The following is a 21496-nucleotide window of genomic DNA, read 5'->3' on the forward strand; positions in this document are numbered from 1 at the left end:
AAGCTTCCTGCACTTGCGGCCAACTTTGCGTAGCTGTAAGCTTAACAGACCGCATGACATAATTACGCCCTGTTAACGCAAATTTTCGAGCATTCCATTGCGGCTTATGTTATTTGAATGTTAACATAACAGACGCCAACCCTCAGCTGATGGCTAGATCTGCATAAAATTGGCGCCATTTGATAATGCTTAAAATGAAATACGCTCTACTATCAATCGCGAAGGCTTCCAATTTGCAAGCCAATTTAATATACAACTTAAACTATCATTGAGCCTATACTTATATGCATATATTCTAATTGCAACTCAGTCGTATATATGGCTATAGTGCTGCTGATAAACGTGTATGTAATTCTCCTTCTCCTGCGGTGTCATTTGTGAAATTAGCTTATCATCCACCTGGTCCAGTGGATGCGGTCGTCCACCCACCAGCACGGTGGGCACATCGTCGTCCTCTTCCTCCGACTCTGAGTTGATGTAATTATCGAGATCGACATTCGCTACATTAGATTGAAGAGAAGACTTAGCTGGAGGTTCATTAGCATATGCATTGAAAAACTCACGTATCTTTGTGTTGTCAATGTCATTCTCATCATCGCTGGAATCACTGGAGTTGGCATTTGACGAACCCCTGTGAATGCCCTTCAAATGCGCATCCCGCTCGCCGGGCTGTTTCTCGTGCTGCAGCAGCACTGACATAATGTCCTCGTTCTCCTTTTTGCTGCGATGTCCGGACGTTGATGACGGTTGTGCTGTTTCGCTGAGCGAGTTGCCATCGCTGCCATCCGCATCGGTTATCACAGTGCTCTCTGTCATCCAAATCGGACGTGATTTGCGTTCCACAACCGCCTCGGAGTTATCATCGCCACCAATGGTGACATCGACGCGAGTCTCCTCAACAGCGAAGCCTTGGTTACGTGTCGCCTCACCCGACCATTGCATGCTGTCCGGCCGCATGGCATTTGGTTTAGTGATGCCACGTATCGTATCGATGTCCACGGGTTCGGGTTCAAGGACTTCGGGCGCCAACTGAATACCTTCCACCTCCCGTAACAGATCATAAAGTGGCTGCAGCTGCTCGTTGAAGTGTGCCAGCATTAGGCGTGAATCCTTCTTAGGCATCGCCGCACTGTCTTCCTCCACAATGCTGCCGCAGTACGTACAGCGAAACTCCAATGTTGCCGTGTCGAACAGCTGGTCGGCCTCGAGATCAGTAAATGTCTTGGAGCACATGGAACACTTGAAGCTTGCGCGGCTGGTCGCATCGCGTTCCTCCGTCTCCATGCGCTTCCGCATCAAATCCAATTTGTACTTGACCACGTTCACAAAAGTTTTGTAATTGATAAAGTAATAGTTGACTTTTTGCGCCTTGCCATCGGGTCCCGTCTCCATCTTCAGACGGATCTGTATGAACTTGTCGGTGCGCAGTGTGGTTATGCGTGCTCGCAGCTGTTTCTTTTCGAAGCGCAACAGCTCGCCGATGTCATCCTCCTTCATACATGGATTCCGCACTAACATGTCGATGATGAGCGCGTCCTCCTGTGAGTAGAAACCTCGAACGACTAAGCGGGCTAATTGTTTCAGACTGCTGGGCACTTCTGTCACATAACGCACTTCTGTTTTGGCGGGTGCTGCATTTGATGCGGCCGCTGACGTCGAGGACATGTTTAATCAATTTTAACAAACTACAAATTATTATTTGTGTCTTCCTCTTTCGCTCAAATGCTTCTTCTTGCCGACTAACAGCATGAGAGTATGTCGAGTAACATGAGATAGGCCTGTTAACTATCGATAAATGCCTCTTCTTCTTTGGGAAGCCAACAGAGTAATCGAAATTGTGAGCGCGTGTGTTTTGCTGAAATTGAAATAAGGTCTTGCCCGTTACTTGTTTTCGGTTTCAAATATTTTCGAAACATTCAATTTGATCGAAAATTTTATCTGATCCAGAAGAGCAACACTTGAAGCACGAAAATAATAAGCTGTTTGAAATGAAACGCCACTTTATTCGTGTTTGCAAATTATACCAACAATATTGGTTACGGTCACACCCTGGCACTCGTTTAAAAAAAAAACAGTTTGGTAGCTCTTTTTTTAAGACTTTATTCTGAATTTATTAATAATTGATTTGTTTGATTTGGCTAGATAAACAAAAAGTGCATACATATTGATGACTTTTAAAAACCAGCCAAGTGTGAATGATATAATCGCCTACAATTATTCTTTATATGGAGTACCATTACTATTTACAAAGCACAGGGCATAGCCAAAGGGAGCGAGTATAAGGTAAGTGAATTTTGCTGTTACAAGGGTAATAACCTATTAAGTAACTGAAGAGGTCTAGGTTAAATGAAAGCGTACAAATATAAATCCGTTATTCAACAACAATTCTTCATATTTATTTAAACATAACAAACAAATGAAGCAATAAATAGCACAATTATTTTTAATAAACAGTAAATGAATATAGAGACTATTATGAATTTCCAAATATGTAATTAAATAACAAATTCAGTTTTAGGCTATAGTGCGAGCTTTCTCTCTTCAACAATGTTTAAATTCGCTCTCTCAAACTAAAGAGCGCCATTTTGGGGGGTGTATTTCGCTTGTTTACTTCACAAAAGTCAGCGAAAACAACTGCAGTGCGCATCCTCTTGTGCCACACAACAAAAACAATGTTAACAGACAGTGGCGTGCTTAACAGGGATAGCAAATGTTATATTAACAGTTTCGCCGTCCACCATTTTATAGTCCATGTCCATGTAACGAACTTTTTCATGAGAGACAATGCGAGAGCGCACGCTCCTTTTTCGCACTCTGTTTTGTTCTCTGGGAGCTCTGGGAGCTTTTGCACTTTCGCCACTTTCGCTGTTCGCATTGGCCTGCAGTTAGTTATGAGTCGTGCGCGCTTACGCTCGGATGCTTAAATTTTCCGTTTAATCGTTTACTCGTTTTTTTTCACGGCGCTCAACATTTTCAACACACAAACAAACACAAACAAATAAATGCGTGCAAATAGTTTTAATATTGTTTTTGCGGTTTCTCAAAAACATTTGTGCAATTGTGTGCAGTTTTTACGCGTATGCAACTGAATAAGTAATAGAAACCCATGCGCGATTAACGGTTAACGGTTGAGTGGTGGTCGCAAGCGAAAGCACAAAAAATAAAAGCCAAAGAAACCATTAAACAACACAAGAACAAACACGCCGCAGCAACGTTTGGTAGAATTGATTTTTATTGCATGCGACAAGCAAAGAAAATTCCAAACAAATAAATACAATTACATATATACTCTGTTATATATATTCTGAAAATAACTTATTTATTTCAACAAAATAATCAGGTGTGTGCATATATCTACTATATATATTTACAAAAGTTTCCATAGCAGCAGATTTTCGGTTGGCGTTTCACGTTGCCAAATTTTACGTTTGAACTGTTTCAACATTTGGGTTGCACGTGATTTGTTTGCTTTGCTTTTGTCTGTTTTTTACTCGTCTCCACTCTACAGCAGCATTCTACACCATTCGACACCAAGCAGCAGCAGCAGCAGCAGCAGAAGTAAAGGACTCTCCATCTCCATCTTTGAGCTCTATCAGCACTTGCAACCCCCGAGCAAAAGCCGGGCGCTTACCGCCCGCTCTCACCCCCAATCCCAGAGGGTTGCTTCGCTTCGCTTGGCGTCGGCTTCAGCTTGAGCTTGAGCTTGTGATGTCATACCAGCGACATCTACCCATAATAATAAAGGACTTTAGACAGGCTGGCGCGACCCATTGCCATTGCTCTCGTCTCTCGTCTATCGTCCGCTTGTTTTGGCTCAATTTTCGCTTTGGAACGCACACCTGGCTACCAGGTTGTGCCTCCAGCTGATTTCCATATTGATTTGCCATGCCAGCACAATCTCATTGGGGCTTAATCAACATTGAGACTTCAATACGCATTTATATACAGTACAACAGTTATATAGGTGGGCATATAGCTAGGTCTACACATAGAAAAAGCTATCTGCCATGAATCGGGTCACATTTGCAGTTTGACCCAGTTAAAAACACACTGACGCACAGATGCCATGTGTTGCATGAATCAGCCCATTGATAGCTGCAGCACATCGAGTTAATTCGATTTTTAACCTGACTAAGTCTATATATTTCTTGTTAGCATATGAATTGAACCAGATCAATGTTAAACCAGAAAAAGATTTTTACCCGTAAAATAATATTCAACTAAAACAAACTGAAAGAGAAAACCAAATCCAGTTTTTTATTAATTTAAGAATTATCCCAATGAAATAAATCGTGCTAAAAACAAATCCAAAGTAGCAAGTACTTGAGATTAGCATAGAATTTGAAAACCATAAAATTCATACCAATTATTTAAGTAGTTTAGAGCATTTTTATTCACACTACTCAACAAATTATGCTAATTCTAATACTGGAATACAGTTCTCTAAAGTTTTATGTTATTTTTTGTTGAATAAGCTTACAAAAACACAAAGAAAAACTATTTATATGAATGAAAATCTAAAAAAGCACTTGGGATTAGCATTGAGTTGAACAACAGCCAAATGGACGTATAATATTAAAATAGTTTCAGAGCTCTTTTAATTCAAGCTACTCTTAAAAGTATGCTATGTATAATGGAAAATATTTTATGCTAAAGTAAAGTAAGCAGCTTAACAATGAATGTTGATTGCACTTTGATGTTGAATTATTTAATTTATGTATTCTCCATTTTTTGCTGTTGTTGTTGTTGTTGGATGAACTTGCACAATGTTGCGAAAGTTGCGAGGATATTAGAAATGATTGACAGTCGCTTGCTATCCGGGAGATTTATTTTGTTTTCATCGTTTAGATCAAAGCGCAAATGGGAATGAAAACAACGGGACGAAAATCGATATATAAAGCTGTCGCAGCACGCATACAAATCCAAACCCAACGGGCAGGGTTACGATGAAGGGCGAGGGTGAGGGTGAGGGTGAGCATAGAGGGACTTGGATGTAGACCAAGTCCTCACACAGTGCAGAGCTGCGAAGCGATTTAAAGCGTACTGTAGTTACCGTTACGCGGCAGCGGCGAAATCCAATAAGCAGAAGGAACGAGGCACGCGAAACAGCAACAAAAACTCAACTCGCCTCGAAGCTTGTCTCGCTTTGTCTCGCCGCGGCTCAAACCAACTCCAAAAATAGACGCACAGCCAAGCGGCGGAAAATGCTCACAAAATGGAGGGTCGCATAAAAATGAAATAACTACGGGCGAGTGCACGCACACACTCTCACGCATGCATATCTGTGTGTATGTGTGTGTGACTGTGTGTGCGAGCAGGACACACATAAGCTGAGAGTGCGAGGGAGGGTGATGACATTCAGATTTACATTCTGATTCATTCACCGCACAGTATGCAGCTTGTTTTGCGAAATTGCTACACAAACTTTACTGTCGATTCTCGTTGCATGCCACACAGCTGCCTCTGTCTCTACTTTTGGTCGAGCATTATCATTTCCCAACTGTTTTTCCACTTTCACATTCATCAAATTATTCATTCGAAATTGCAGTTCATTTGAAATGCCAAAAGTTGTCCATCCTCAATCAAAATAATTGATGCAGCTCAAAAAGTAGACAAAATTAATTTGAATTAAATTGCAATATAAATTGAATGATTCCAAAGTATCCATAAAGCAAGCAATTAATCAAATAGATGCAATTTAACCATTATGAGAAACTTTTGAAAATGTTGTTCTTCCTCCAAGTGGATTTTAAAGATTTATATGGCTGTTAGTTATAGTATTATGATAATTTGTGAGTTAAGTTGAGATTCAAAAACATATCTTTAGAATTTTGATGCTAGTCTGGTGCAAGAAATCTTAATAGTTTTTTTTTAAAAAAAGTGAGTCATTAATAAAATATAACTAAATTTTACTTTTGCAAAATTTGAAAAACATTTAATAAACTCATTGCTGTCAGCAGCTAATGCCAACTTTTGAGTTGGTAAATTTGCGAAACATTTTAATATGTGTAAAGTAAATAAATATGGCGCAGTAGCTTCGGGGACTTTGAAATCAACTTTGTCTGAAAGTCAAAGGCATTTATGTAACTTTCTTAAAAAGGGAAGTCCTTTAGAAAGCCAAGAAATCTGAGAATGTGCACAATAGTGTCCCAAGTTTTCTGTTCTGTTCTGGAAACAATAGTTAACCTTGTCCGCGGAGTGTGTTCGATAGGTCAAGAATTTTTGGGGGACAAACTGCAGACAACTTCAGAGATAGAATAGAGGAAATTGAAGTGTTCATACACACAGAGCGATGAGGAAGTCAGAGACAATGCTCTCAGCCCCCCAGTTCGTCAGTGACTTCCTAACTTGAGAGGCTTTCATTGTTTTCTCTTGCTCTTGCCCCATTGTGTTACCCAGCAGCGGAAAAGGCAGACAACGAGAAGGCAAACGCTAAGATTTACCCGTTCCCAGCGACAACGACGATGACGCTGCAACATGACAAACGACGCGTCGTTCACCTTCCAGTCCAACAGCAAGATGTGGCACATGCCACACGGCGCAGCGTAGGAGGTGGAGGTGGAGAAGAAGCATGTGAAGCATAAACAGGGCCACCCTATTTATGGCAATTAAATTGTCTTTCATGCCCCAGGATCCTTTGTTCGACCTGATGAGCATTTTGCTGTCGTTTTCTTACCTCTCACTTACCTCTCTCCGACAGAGCTTTTTAATAACCTCATTTGTCTCGAGATTGGAAGCAGGTTAAGTTCTTAAATTGCTGCACACACACACACACACACACACAGACATACGAACGCTCTTGACATGCTTAGGATTTCATGTGTTTTCTTTTAACCTCCACCAACTTGGCTTGCAGCGAACAGATTTCCATGTACTTAGTACACCCCGCTAAAGCTGTGATGTCTCGTTATTAATGACACTCGCCAGCTGTGTAAAGTGGCAAAAACTTTTCAGACACGTTAAATCATTTGCCAGGAATGCCAACAATAGCCTTGCATCGAAATCTATAGCCCTTTCCTGCATTTAAGCCCGGGTTTTTCTTTCTATTTCTACTTTTATCGTGTCCCAACTGGTTGAAAATGCATTGCCACTTGGCTAATTGAATGTCCAGCCTTGGCTCCAATGTTGAATTCAATAAAAGCATTCGAGTTTGTTTACAAGCGTAATTCAATTGGAGAAACTTAGAATATTGCAGATTTAGATATAATTAAAATTAATGAATGAAATTAAAAAATTTACCTTCATTGAATATCATATTTTAGTTTCAAAATAATATTGAGTTTTAGTATTTTTTGGTTTCGAAAATAAAGAAAAATTATTGACATATAAATTAAATCAATATTACTTTGAATTAAATTTGAAATTCAAAATTAGTAATCAAAGCAAGGGTAAAACTTTAATAAAATATGCTAATTTCACTAAATCGTAAAGAAAAGTTTGCTGCACAGCTTTTAATGAATTCATTAACACGTGTTTATAACTTGAAATCCTTTAGGCGAGCTTTAGCCTCTCGCTTTATAGTTCAGAGTACCGAAATGGCCTTTAAACAACAATAACAACAACAGCAAGGAGAGGCAGAGTAAAAACAAAAACTACAACAACAAGCACAGTCATCCATCCGTTGTGCCATTCATTACCTTGGCATAGTTGTTGTTTCGCCTTTGCACTTCTCTTGCTGTAGTTGTAGTTGTTGTTGCCTTTACATTGTTCGCTTTATCGCCCGAAGTTTTCGTAGCCACAACAAATCGCAAACGGCGAACGGGGAATGATGAATAGGATATGAGGAATGACCAAAAGGTGGAATGGCGGAATGGCGTGCACAATAATAACAACAGCAAAAGCAAAAGCAACAGCAACAACAACATGCCATAGGAATGAATGTGGAACATAAATTCGTGTGCTTTATTTTGCCGTTCGTGCTGAGTGTGAGGGAGATAAAGAGAGTTGTAAAAACGCAGCTTGAACTAAGGCTTTATTAACATTACTTTTACTCTTCTGTTTGTGTTTTGCAGGTGAAGCAAGCACGAGAAAGAGAGACAGAGAACGAGAGAGAAAGCGGGGAGCAGGAAGAGGCGTAACAAGGTCAAACCCTCTCAACATGCTGCAATTGCACGTTATGTAAAGCAGAGTGCGAGCGAGCGAGCGAGCGAGACAGCGTCGTTACCATTGTGTCTGCATACGTGCAAGCAACCGAGCAGGAGCGAGTGAGCGAGAGCGAGCGAGGGAGCGAGAGACGGAGGCAAAGTGCATTTGCTACAGAATACGATGTCATCGATCTCGGCGCAAGGCGTGGTCGAGCGAGCCTCCGCCGAATTATCGAAGCGCATCAACGGTTTGGGATTACGCTCGAAGCATCATCATGGCAGCAGCGGCAGCAGCAGCAACACCAGTGACAACTCCTCCCCAAATTCCACGTCCAGTGCCAGCTCATCCAGTGGCAAGACCTCAGTAATGGAGCGTGTGACCAACGCACTCTGCGGCGGCGGCAGCAGCAGCAACAACTCCTCCAACTCCAACTCCAATTCCAATTCCAACGCCAACAGCAGCTCAAACTCCGGCTCGAATACGCCACAGACGCCGGATAAGCCATCGCGTGGTGGCCAACAAAGTGCATCAACAGCAGCAGCTGCGCCTGGCGCCACGCTCATCTCCATGTCCGCTGCGCAACAACAAGCCAGCTCCAATGCTCTGCCCGCCGCGCATCTCCCGCCCGCGCATCTGCTGCAGCAACAGCAGCAGCAACAACACCAGCAGCAACAACAGCAGCAGCAACAGCAACAACAACAGCAGCAACAGCAACTGCAAGCCATGGCCGGCTCCACGTTGATTAATTCGAGCCATCATCTGGTGATGGCGGGTGGCGTGCCCGCACCACCGGGTGGCATGCCACTGGGCGCACCGCCCACGCCCACGGTCAAATCGATTGCCAAGCAAATGAACATTATGATTCCGGCGCCCGGTTCGCCTACATTTAGTACCATGGGCATGGCGGCGGCACAGAAGGTCGCCGGTGCCGGCGGGACGCCATTGCAACTGCGCAAACAGCTGCCCAATCCTCACCTGCATCATCCGTATGCACCTGGATCCCAGCTGGCTGCGGCTGTAACGCAATCCGCGTTGATACTCCACAAGCACCCGCCACACATCCAGAGCATCGATGCCTTGCTGCTCGACGATCGTTTCCTGAATCGCTTTTTCCAATACTTTTCCCCATACGAGCGACGTGTGCTCGCCCAGGTGTGCATCAAGTGGCGGGACATACTCTACCGCAGTCCTCGCTATTGGTCCGGCCTTCTGCCCACGCTGCAGTGTCGCGAACTGCGCCAGATGCCCGCCTGTGATCGCGGCAAGCTTTACAATTCGCTCATCCGACGCGGCTTCCATGCGCTCGGCCTCGTGGGAGCTTCCGATGAGGATGCTCTCGATGTGGTGCACTCGTTTCCGCTCGCCTCCAAGCACGTGCACTCGCTCAGTCTGCGCTGCTCTTCGATCAGCGATCGAGGATTGGAAACACTGCTCGACCATTTGCAGGTGAGTTTAGCAAATGAGTTGATTAAAAATATATAAATTATTAATCAGATTAAGTAAGTTCATGTAGATTAGGTATAATTATTTATACTACATATTATCATGAAAAAACTTGGTTAACTTTTCCTAACAAAACTTGGTTAACTTTTCAAGATTTTCCTCTAGGAATACTTTAAATTGCTTTAAATACTGAAATTATGGAAAATAATCAAAAATAATGTTTAAGAATAACAATGTTGAAATGTGTAATTCTCAATATTAATATTATAATTTTTATTCCTTAAGGAATTGCCAGATTCATATCATCACACTCCGACAGAACTTGTTGTGTTTGTAAATGATATATAATTGCTTCGTTAGCTTCTTTAGTTTCGCTGCATTTTTTAGGTAATACATAAATTCTAAAATAATAGAGCATAATCTTAAAGAATGTTTATTTATTGTTATATTTTTTATTTGTTGAGAAATTGTTAGTTTTCTTATCCACTCATTATAAGAACAACGTGCAAAGTATATTAATAATATACTAGTTATTCTATTAAATAATTATTTGGTCAACTTTTCGAAGTTTTGCTACAATTTGTAGACATAACTTGAATACTCGAATAATCCAAAAGAATGCCTAAGAGTAATAGCCGAGCTTTTAAGAGATTTGTACTTACTCGAAAGATAGATTGCTCTGAATTTTGGGTATTTATCATCTGGCGCTGTCATTGCTTCGCACACTTTTTGGTCAGACAAATGGGCAGCTAAAACAAACAAGCTTCCCATGACCGTGGGCGGGCGTCAGTTGGATGTTGGTCAGTCGCATGGCACGCGGCGTATACGTAATTTTAAAATAAACTCACCCAAAATTCCTGCCTGCTTGTTGATGCTGCTGCTGTTGCTGCTGCTGCTGACCGGCAAGTGGAAACTATTTTCATTTGATATATCGTATAAATACTTATTTAAAAACCACACGACAAGCAAAATGAAACGTGCTCGGTGGCAAAGTGTGTCATCGGATGCCCCCTGAATATGCCAAATGGGGAGTGGCAAGAGAAGAGAGGCGAGCGGAAGGATGGCAGACAGGTGAAGGGAAGTCGTCTGTTAATTTCTACACATTTCCTCTGTAATTTCATAACGAATTGATGCGATCAATTTCAAGCGCAAATCACATCAAAGCAAACGCCATAAATTTTATTTAATTTAGTGAAATAATTCGTTTAGCTAATTTGTGCTAAATGCGAATGCGAATGAGAATACGAATATGAATGTGAATATGAAAATTTATTCACATGAGTGAGTGTAAGTCTAATGAGTGCTGATTCGCATGGTGAATGTTTTATAAGATGCGTGGCCAACGTGGCATGAGTTTTGATTTTTATTCGACTGTTTGTCAATCAGTTGCCAAAATCAACCAAATCGGCAACATATTCTTTGTATATATTCAACACATTTATCACATTCCTTTCGCTTATTTTCATGGGTATGTTTTTCCCATATTTACTTGGCAACAGAATGAAAATATATTTATTAAATTATGCATTTGTCCTTAACACCCACTCAAGCCGTGTTCTAATTAGATGCTCACCTTCAACACCTCCATGGTCACTTTATTTATTGTAGTAAATGTTTATTAAATTCACCAAACGTTTTAAATTCATCTTGATATTTATATTTACCTTTTGCTGTAAGCTTGTTAGCTGATTTTGGCATTTATTGTATTGTTTATTTTACTCTGTGTTAACTTTTTGCTTGCATCATCAAAATTGTTTAGTTTCACTTGTGCCTTAGTTTTTATACCCGCTACCCATGGTATATTTTGAATATTATACTATATAAATATACCAAATATAGCCTTTGTTACATATTGGTATTTTTGTGGTATATTAATGTTGTATATTTTAAAATGAATACAACACTATTTTTATTTTACTCGCAATGAGTAGAGCTGTAGCTGTAGCTTTCTTACTTGTTTATATAGTCAGCAACTCTTTTGTGTATATTTATATTTGTATATTACCTATTTTCGTTTTTATAAACATATCTTAAACATTTATATTTACTGGATTTAATTTACTCAACAATCCACTTTATGTCAAGATTTATTCTTCGTTTTACAATCATCTCAATTTTCTAGTGCTTCCACTTCATTTATGTTCTTCAAGTTGTCATTTAACTCTAAAAGCTGTCTTAAGCTCGTCTAAGGTTACATCATTTCAACTGGATTTCATTAGAATTTCTACAGTACCTTTTTCATATTGTCTATTCACGTTGTTTCATATTTATGCAGCATTCGCAAGCACCCACTTTCTCGTCCTTGGTCACTTCATTTAAACTCTTCGAAGGCTCTTTAGCATTGTTGTATTGCATAATCTGGCAAAAGTCGAAAGTAACTTGAATTCAAATGAACTTCGTTAGGTTAATTGCCGCACTCAGCTGTGTGTGTGCTTATGTTTTGTGTCTCAGTGTTGTGGCAATGCCAAATGCCAAGTTCGCAAGTAACGGGAGCAGCACACACACAGAGAACTAATCTATTCATTTCCATGGGCCAAAAGCGATGCAATCTGCCAGTGTAATCTACTATAACGGACTCAGCAGGAGGCAGCAGAGACAGACGGACAGAGACACGCGCAGTGCAAAGTGGATAATGTTGGCCGAACTGGTTGTGGCCAACTTTTGACTCTCTCACTCTCTCCTACTCTTGGTCTCTCCCTATATGTAGTATATCTAGAAGTATTTTGCGGTTGTGTCAGTCCCTTAGTCAGTCAGAGTTGGCTGCGTGTCAATCTGCAATGTCGGAATTAATTCAATGTGAATGCATGTCATGTTCATGAGCCTAGTTTGTTGTGAGTGTGAGTGTAAGTGTGTGGGAGTGTATAAGTGTGTGTGCGCTTGACAAATGGTTTGATTGCAAATTGTTGTCGCTGGATATGTCAACAAGAATGGCATGCGTGGAACAGCTGGAACAGTTGACAGTCGACTGCGCTCAGCAATATAGAAAATTTGACCTTGGGGAACGGGAAGGAGGCATCTGTTCCACCTCCCCTTGGGGGCCGCATTGCATTGTGCAGCTGCTGCTGCTGCTGCTGCTGCTGTGTCCCTATGTCCCTTTGTCCCTTTGTCTTGTGCACTGGCTGCATGCTGACTATAGTTTTTGTGCATTAACAAGCGTCTATAATTTGCCGTTGGGTTTCAAGTATTGCGACGGAAATGCGACGAGTTCATATTTAATGGGCCATATGCCCGCAATTGCCCTCGGCGCACACGCCGCGTATACGTAATTTCCGCATTGCTGACTCTAAAGTTGACCCTTCGCAGTCGCTATTGCCATTGCTATTGCTATTGCTATTGCTGCTGAACCCTGCTGACCCATAAAGAAGGCCACCAACTTTGCTTTGCCGGATATGCTGAAGAATTTCCTGGCCGTTGCACGATTTGGCCAACAAATTATGCGAGTAATGCAAAAGTATGGCTAATTAACTTATGAATTTTGCCAGAAACTAAGCTAGCTTGAAATTTAATTAATATCTGATGAAAATATTATAAAGAATTTCTCACTTTTATAACTTTGCAAGAAATTTCATAAATCGAAATTCCTGGCAGGCAAATAGAGTTTCTCTAATTAAATCATGTATGTGAAATTTATGCTAACGGAGAAGTTTGGAGGAACAAAGGGGAGGAAAAACAAGCGAAACAGAATTCATTGTACTCCTGGCGCATTGTTTTGTTTGCCTTTAGCCTTATTGATTTTGCTGCCAACATGTGGAAAAAAGTTACCCTGGATACAACACGTGTGGCCAAGCCAGGCGAACAACAACAAAACTTTCGAGTATTCCCCGAACTATTGGCCATAAAAGCAAATAAGCTACGAGCTAGCGGAGTGGCCTGAAGCATTTTTGGTATTAACAATGAAGTCATTTCAGAGCCACAATTAGCTGGAATCCAATTAGATGGCATGTCATTTACATATCGTAAGGCCTGATAAGAGGGTTAGCTCTATTAACATATATCTCAATAATTGAAACAATTAAATATATAATCCCCAGATGTTGATAAGATAGATGAACATCTGTTGGCTAATAGCTTCAATGGCAGAACTTCCAAAAAAGCATTCTATATTTACAAGTCATTTATATGACTCCCATTGATAGGCAAACGAAGCTTGATATATGCTGCATTAATAATAATTATAGTTTACTGGGAATTGTGTGATAGTTAACTTCAGATTGTATAGCCTTAATTTGGCTGGTAACTGAGATCAATAATAAGTTTGACTTTCACAAAATTTATTGAAAGTTGAATATGTAGAATACTTGAATAAAATAAAATAAATAAAATATTTGTAAATTTAAGTATTATAGATCTACGTACTAAATGAGATTAATTAAATTTAAGATCTTTTAAGATTTAAAAATATTTTAGTAATAATAAAAAGATTTAGTTTAATAATAAAACTAATAACTAAGAATAATTCTTCATAAAACTTTGCGTTCTTTAAGTTACTTTATATATTTACCATACATTTTGGATTATTATCAACTCAATAATCTATAATCTATAAATATATATTAATAATCTATGCACTCTTTAAGTTTTATTAAATTCATAGCTGAACTTGCATTAAATTATAATTTGTTGATTATTAAGAATTCGAGATTATTTAGATGTAAATATTTAGTAAACTAAATTACTTTAGATCTATAGATTATTCTTTATCTTCTTGGGTACACCAATTTGTAGGTAACATGCAACTTTTCCGATGTAATACTTGATTTCAAGTTGCTACATTTTCCGATACGGTTAACTATCATAATTCAGTCCAAGTTCTGTTTATACAGTTTCTGTGCTACGTGCAATTGTTGATGCAGTTAGCGATAAAACTTTGTAGTCTTTGGTACTTTGTTTTTGTGTGTCGCCACTTTTACATACATTCGAGTATTTTTGTTCTTTTCTCCATTTCCCATTTCGCATTTCCCGTTGAATTTTCGTTTTTTATTGCTATTGTGCTTTAATTTGACGTGTATTTTTTGCGCTGCGCGTTTATGAGCCAAAGTTCTTGAGTGTCGCCACGAAGCGTACTAAACTTTTGGCCAAAACAACGGCTTCAACAATAGCAATAGCAATAACAACGTCAACGACAACGACAACAATTGTAGGTACAAAATTGTGACTAGTCAGATCAAATGCCCCCGACATATTGTCTGGCACGCAATGTGGGTCGACTTACGAGTATCGGCAAATGTTGTTTTATTTGCCTTCATTCTCGTTTTGTTTTGGCTTCGGCAAAAGGTCAAAGTTAACTCAGTTGCCAAGAACTTTTGATTTAAATATCGTCAACGTTTTAAGTAAATTTCTTTGCTTGCAGCTCTGTTGTAAAGTCTTTTGTTTAGTTTGTCTATCTTTTTGTCAATAAAACGCAGTCAGTAATTTATAAATTGTCTTCGAAAAGCAATTATTTGATTACTTTAAAATGTTTACCGTGTACTTGCGACTCGTTGCGTAAACAAAACTATTGCTGCTTGAGAGTTTCTTTATTATTCTGATTTCCCTGCTTGGGGTTTACCTCTGAGCATTGACTATGTAAACACTTTTCCTGCGATTATTTGTCAAATAATGAAACTGAATGTTTAATAAGGGTATTCCCAAGAATTTTGCTTACACCTATAAAATGTCATTTGATGTGAAGCAAAACTGAAAGCAATAAAAGTTTAAGATGATGACGAAGATAATGATAAAGTACAATAAACAATTTATTTATGATTACTTCAAGTTTAAATTTAACAAAAATATAAATTTAGTGAATGAACATTTTTGATTATTTTTATTATATAAATGGCTCATATTAAAACTTATTTAATTTTACTTTTAATTAAATATAAACCCAAGCAAAACCACACATAAAATGCGGCGTCCTTCTCCAGTATTCCCCACTTGATTGTGTAATGTTTTTAATTAAAATCTAAGTTGAGGGCAATAAAAATGAAATGGGCAGCGACACAAAGAATAATTTCGTAAATAAAAATGACAATTGCAGAGTCTGTTTGAACTTGAGCTCGCCGGCTGCAATGAGGTCACCGAGGCCGGGCTCTGGGCCTGTTTGACGCCGCGGATCGTGTCCTTGTCACTGGCGGACTGCATCAACATTGCGGACGAGGCTGTGGGAGCGGTGGCCCAGCTGCTGCCATCCTTGTACGAGTTTTCGCTGCAGGCAAGTGTTGAATATGACGACTGCACGTTCCCCAATGGGGAATGAGGCAGACGCCGGAGAGGGAGAGGGAGGTACACTTTGAACATGGACTCATACTTAATTGAATTTGTCGCTTTTGTCGCATCCAACAGGCTTACCATGTCACAGATGCTGCCCTCGGATATTTTTCACCAAAGCAAAGTCACAGCTTGAGCATATTACGCTTACAGTCATGCTGGGAACTAACCAATCATGGCATTGTTAATATCGGTAAGTCGCCCAGCTTAATTCAATCCAAAACTAGATTAATAACTGTTTACTGAAATTGACCAAAATTAATCATGCTATTAAAGTGTCTACTGGTTAAGCGCTTGACAAATATGCCTTGCGTATTACTAGAGCTTTCAAATTGGTAAATGAATGGAAAAGAGTTAAAGGAATTACGATTTTATTGTTCTCTTTATTGAACTACTTCTTTTATGTTCGAGACGGAATCATTTTCAATTAAATATCGATATATGTATGTATGTACATAGATATCTATATAAATACAAATATGGTATAAAACGGGTGTGTCGAGTTAAGTGTGCTCGACTGTGAGATATCCGTTACCCTTTTAGAATAGAAGCAAAACAGTGCAGTATTATTATATTATAAATATATTTTAAAATATACCGAACTAATATACCACCAATAATACTAAAATATACCAATGGCTATATTTGGTATATTAACAGTGCACAATATACCAGATTGTGAGGCAGAGCTTTTAGAATTTATAAATATACCAAACTATATCAAGACAAATAGCTGTTGTTTAAATTACAAAATTCTCGCAAAATGCAAAAATATTTAGGAAATTATTAGTATCAATAGCGAACGTATAGAAATGAAATGAAACAATTTCCCAACAATATATTTATCGATTTAATATTAAACCAAATGGTGCATATCATTATTATATAGGTCGTTGTGTTGTTTTAACGCTTCAATGCTGGTGACAAAAATGCCAATTAGAACGTATTGTAGCGTCTCATTTTGATTTGTTTAATTCGCAACAGCGAACAATTAGTTCATTGAGGCGTATAGAATACGCAGAGTCGTCATTGTTAACAGAGAGCTGAGCGAAACGGGCCAAGTTCACAATATGTTTGGAGCATGGTGGCAATTGTTATTGGCACGAGGACGAGGACGAGGAAGCGGCATTTTCTTATATGGAATTACAGTGCTGTCAGTCATACAAAAGAGCTGCGTCGGTTACCCGCCAGGTGTGTGCCTATTGGAGCAGGAGCTATAAAGCAGCTTACAGCTACTTATTTATTTATGTACCGCATTATAAACAACAATAAAGCACAATGAAATATTCGTGTGAATGCGTATTTTCTCTATCCGCACAAAACAAGTGCGAGTCGAGTACGAGAACTCAGGTATGAATATATGAGTATGAGCATTCCCAGCTGCCGCTGATGAATCATTTGAAATCATTTTCTAAACATTTCTAAAGCATTTTCACTCAGCTAATTGAAGCTCTCACTCTTTATGATTGTGTACGACATTTTATCTTGTTGTGTTTTTCGAGAGAACCTTTCGAGGCAAATTTATTTGAATGCTATCTATACGACCAGATCCTTTGACGTCATAGACAGACAGATGTGTTCACCCTTGTCAGCCATTCAAACGGACACAACAGCTGCGACAGCTGACCACCCAGCTGAGCATCCTTTTAGGTCTGCTTTTTTTATTGAAGAGGATAGCGAATTGGTTCTTGAAATCAATTTTTGCAATCTGACATCTAACTTAATATTATTATTTAGTTACCCTCTTTACATTCTTTATAGGAGATGTGGAATACAATTTATTAAATCATATTTTTGTATAGTAACTCTAATTTTAAACTCTTTCAATACTAAATCATCATTTACAGCATATGTGCAATGAACTTTATAAAACCATGTTTATATTTATAATACCATTATTGTTGAGGTTTTTTTGCAATCTTACCTTATCTAACATTGAGTTTAATTATTAATTTTACACTATTTAAATACAAAATAACGTAATTTAAAATTTATGTTTATAATACATACTTAATACCGAACTCAAAAGTTTCCTCTTGTTGCTTAGGGTTTGCAATCTTACCTTATTTTACATTGACTTTATCTATTCACGTCATTTACAGGGTATGCGCAATGAACTTTATTAAATCATTATTATGTATAGGACATGCTCAATGCACAACTCAAGGGTTTCCTTGCGTTTTGTGGTCTTTAACTCGTCAGGTTTTCACCTTTGTTTGCGACCCTTTGTTAGCTTCACTCCCTCAAATCAATTTGTGCTGCAGTTCGAGTGCTTCTAGCAATTTCTCTCTGGATACCCTGCACTTGCAATTAAGCGTGAGATGTTTTACACTCTTCTAGCTAGTTGGTTGACATAATAGGATATTTGCTTGTCGACTACCTGCGATCGTTGTCGTTGTAATATCATGGGAATGTGGTTATTACAAATTACAAAATGGCTGCCATACGCTTCAGCACTTTTTTTACGCCCCTGCACTTTCAACTTGTCGCAATCAACTCGAACAAACACATTCCATGACTCCCCTATTTTAACCCCTCTCGACTCCTACTTTAATCTCCATGCCTCGTGGCCCATTGAAGTGCAGCAAATTAAGCAGCCAGTTTGCTGCAGGCTCCCAGCCAAATGGCTGCCACTTGGGCTGCCAACTCGACAGCACGCATCGCCGCTTCTCTCCGGAGTCCAATTATGTGGCACGTTTGCTCTGGCCCCGCTTCATTGCTCCACTCTCCTCCCCCCTCTCACTGCGTACTCTAGTAACCGTTACCGTAACTATAAAACTATAACTGTAGTTAGCCTTTCAGCAGAATGCCCGAGCATTGAAAATTAAATTATTGCATCTCGCTGCCTGCCACCGGAGCTGCCAACTTGTTTATGGCTGTGCAACACATGTGAGTTTGCATGTAAATTAGTTCTTAAAGCTATATAAAATGGGGTAAGCTTTACGGATTAAAGAGTCTTTTATTTATAACCTTTTTTCTATTGTGTATTACTACATTTTAGTTTAAATATTTTCCTATTTCTCTATTTAATTTTGCGATATTTTAACTACAAAAATATGAGGTTGATTAATGTTTTTCTCTGGCATTAGCATAGAATTTTGATATCTTAATAAACAATTGTTTTTATATCTAAACATCTTAAAAAATAAGCTTGTTGTTGTTTTGAAAACCCTTTATCTTAGCTCCTTACGGGGTTGCCACCTAGTTAAAACTCTCTTAACCTCAACAATGAACACGCACAATGCTACGTAAAATATATATTTTGGTTGTCCTACGTTTTATTGTCGGCTGTTAATTTGCTATCCGCACGATGAAAGCATTTGCATTATTAATGCGCAATTTACGAGCCAAGACAATGTGATAAAAGCCACAAATTAAAGCAAAATGAGTAGAAATTCATCTCTGCTTTGGTGTTTAGCAAGTTTCAATTCCAGCAGGAAATACGAACAACATTTTATTTATATTTATCTATTTAATAATTGACATATTTAATGAGTCAATGTCGCATCGACCATAAAATATGGTTTTGAGCCAGAGGCAATCAAAAAACACAAATACTCGATGCTATTACATTTGCTGTGACTTCGATTTATGTTATTTATTTGGTATTTTGTATTTTCATTTAAATGCTTTACGGCTTACCGCATTGTTGCAATATCCGGAAATATTTAATTAATGGCTGGCGTCAAATTTACCGCCAATAAATAAAATTGCCCGCAAAATAAGGAAATTTTAATTATTTATTGCACGTTCGAAATAGACAGAAGGTTGAGAAGATGAAGAACAATTTGTATGTAGATTGTGTTATTGACAGATGAAACTGAGAATGAAAAGTAAACTCTGTTTAAGTTTCTTTTCTTCTTTGATTGAGCTTTATTTATTGTGAATTGCAATTTATAGAGTGAACGGAAGCAGCACAGAAATATGATTGGAAATAGAATTTTATAGTCAGCTGCAACTGTTCAAAGGGAAATGGCAAAGTAAATTAAACTGAAGCGAAATAAGTTTAGCGACTGTGAATAACTTTGATGATTTGTGCGCAATTTGAAGGACAACCTTGTAAAGTCAAGGTAAATGCAAAAGCGAACGCAAAGATCCAAACCAGAAGTTTCATAAACCTTTTCTCGCGTTGCCTGTCACTCCGCACCAGCAACAACAATAGCAAAAGCAAAAGCAACCACGACAACGACAGGAAAACTTTTGATAAGCTTACAGACTCAATGTCGCCGCCGTTTGAAGAATATGCGAGGCACATTTCTTGCCCCCGCTTATCACAACAACATGACGAAGCCATTTAGCTAATTGCATTTCGCCTACGCTCCACGTAATTGAATTGCAGACTTTGCTTTCAACTCTTTTGAGCTGCAAGAAGCGAGCGTTCTTCAAGCGCCTTCTTAGCTCAGTGGCAGAGCGCTGGTCTTGTAAACCAGCGGTCGTGAGTTCAATTCTCACAGGAGGCAGTTGGTAATGGTGTGGGTAGCATTTCCTATTCAATCGAATAGTTAGGAATACTACTACAGCATGATTTTTTAGTACTCCATCGAAAAAAAAAAACAGAATTGGGCCAGATGCCAACGGACTTTTTATTGCGCTCACTCACCAGCCGAAGGCTTTCTATTGCTTTTTGCATTTCTTTTGCGGACAGGTGACACATCATTTGGCACGCGAGAGTTGGCAATGCCGGAACGGAAACGGAAATGTCCGAGTGATACCGTGTTATGTTATATGTGTGTGGATATCAACACTCACCAACAAAAAAAACAACAGAAAAACAGAAAAATAAAGGCGCCCCTGAGGCTAATTGGCAGCGAGTTCGTTCAACTGGGCGTATGCGTGATTTATGAGCACGCAACGCAATGCCTGGCAGCGAACGAAATTCGCGCATTTTAAGTGGGAGCACAAGTTAATCTCACATTAATTGACAATGTCAACAAAAATGTCGAAATTCATTAAGCATAACCAAAGCGCAACGAGGAAACCTGTCAAAGACAACGACAACAAACAACTACAACATCATTAACATTTTCATTCTCAGTAGCAGCAGCAGCAGCATCATCATTATCATTCTCTTCGTCATCCTCGCTGTTGAGTCTGTGTTGCTAATAAAGTGGTTTGCGGTTCGTTTCGCGCCTGAACAATTGCAATTGTCATTAATGTCGCCACCAAAAACGAAAATGTCCATCAATTTAACCGCAAGTGCTCAGCAGCCCGAGTCCCGTCTGATTCTTGAATCGAGACGAGACTAAGCGACGAGATGCGTCCCGAGCACCAGACAAATAATGCTAAAACCCCGTCGTGTTGGTTCCGCATCCAACTGTCCGCAAAACAGTGTCACAAATCAGTTGAGGTCACAGTGGTTGCTGATTGATAGAAAATTGATGATAAATGTTTAATGTTTGACAGCATTCGATTTGAACTTAAACATTTAACATTTCACCCGATAGCAATTGTTAAATGCTTAAAAGTATCACACATCAGTGTACAATTGTCTTTTCTTCAGTGTCAACCACTGTGCAGATAAATCTGTTGACGGATGAGATTTTTAAGTATTGAATTCTTCGGATTATGATTTGTAATCATCAATGCTTTATGAAGAATTTACATATTTGAAAAATGGATTATGAATAATAATCAAGAAATGCATAAATGAAAGTAAATTATTCAATCTTATTCGCAATTGAAAACACAAAATTCTGAATGAATATGTCAAAAGCAAAGA

The 21496-nt window shown here is 39.0% G+C and overlaps 2 protein-coding genes, 1 long non-coding RNA gene and 1 other non-coding gene across 6 annotated transcripts in view; 2 read left to right on the forward strand and 2 right to left on the reverse strand.

The window, feature by feature from the left end:
• Positions 1 to 210: 210 nt before the first annotated feature.
• Positions 211 to 1742, reverse strand: LOC133840669 (general transcription factor IIE subunit 1). The gene is made up of 2 exons (XM_062272622.1): positions 564 to 1742; positions 211 to 500 (listed from the first exon to the last, which is right to left on the reverse strand). Exons 1-2 carry the CDS (start codon positions 1663 to 1665, stop codon positions 307 to 309), a joined length of 1296 nt encoding a protein of 431 aa, XP_062128606.1. The 5' UTR covers positions 1666 to 1742; the 3' UTR covers positions 211 to 306.
• A 6268-nt stretch (positions 1743 to 8010) lies between these two features.
• The window catches only part of LOC133845388 (F-box/LRR-repeat protein 16), a 29933-nt gene continuing 16447 nt past the window's right edge, over positions 8011 to 21496 (forward strand). Inside the window, exons 1-4 of one of the 3 annotated variants that reach the window (XM_062279850.1) lie at positions 8013 to 9531; positions 15548 to 15721; positions 15853 to 15970; positions 16762 to 17065. In XM_062279850.1, coding sequence (XP_062135834.1) covers positions 8266 to 9531; positions 15548 to 15721; positions 15853 to 15970; positions 16762 to 16772 — 1569 coding nt within the window. In that variant the 5' untranslated portion in view covers positions 8013 to 8265 and the 3' untranslated portion in view covers positions 16773 to 17065. Of the gene's footprint in view, positions 9532 to 15547; positions 15722 to 15852; positions 15971 to 16761; positions 17066 to 21496 lie in introns of those variants that run through there. The other 2 variants (XM_062279849.1, XM_062279851.1) reach the window with 2 other exon arrangements.
• On the reverse strand, positions 15600 to 21415 carry LOC133845392 (uncharacterized). The gene is made up of 3 exons (XR_009894752.1): positions 19420 to 21415; positions 15859 to 16019; positions 15600 to 15741 (listed from the first exon to the last, which is right to left on the reverse strand). It is a non-coding gene; the product is annotated as an uncharacterized LOC133845392 (long non-coding RNA).
• Positions 20166 to 20237, forward strand: Trnat-ugu (transfer RNA threonine (anticodon UGU)). Its single transcript has one exon. It is a non-coding gene; the product is annotated as a tRNA-Thr (tRNA).

This window comes from Drosophila sulfurigaster, chromosome 3, assembly GCF_023558435.1.
Source record: "Drosophila sulfurigaster albostrigata strain 15112-1811.04 chromosome 3, ASM2355843v2, whole genome shotgun sequence".
In the NCBI taxonomy this organism is placed as follows: domain Eukaryota; kingdom Metazoa; phylum Arthropoda; class Insecta; order Diptera; family Drosophilidae; genus Drosophila; species Drosophila sulfurigaster.

Coding starts and splice junctions, on each gene's coding strand:
- LOC133840669 (XM_062272622.1), bottom strand. CDS start 1,665: ATGTCCTCGACGTCAGCGGCCGCATCAAATGCAGCACCCGCCAAAACA. Junction 501..563: donor CATTGACAACACAAAGATAC/GTGAGTTTTTCA, acceptor AATCTAATGTAG/CGAATGTCGATCTCGATAAT.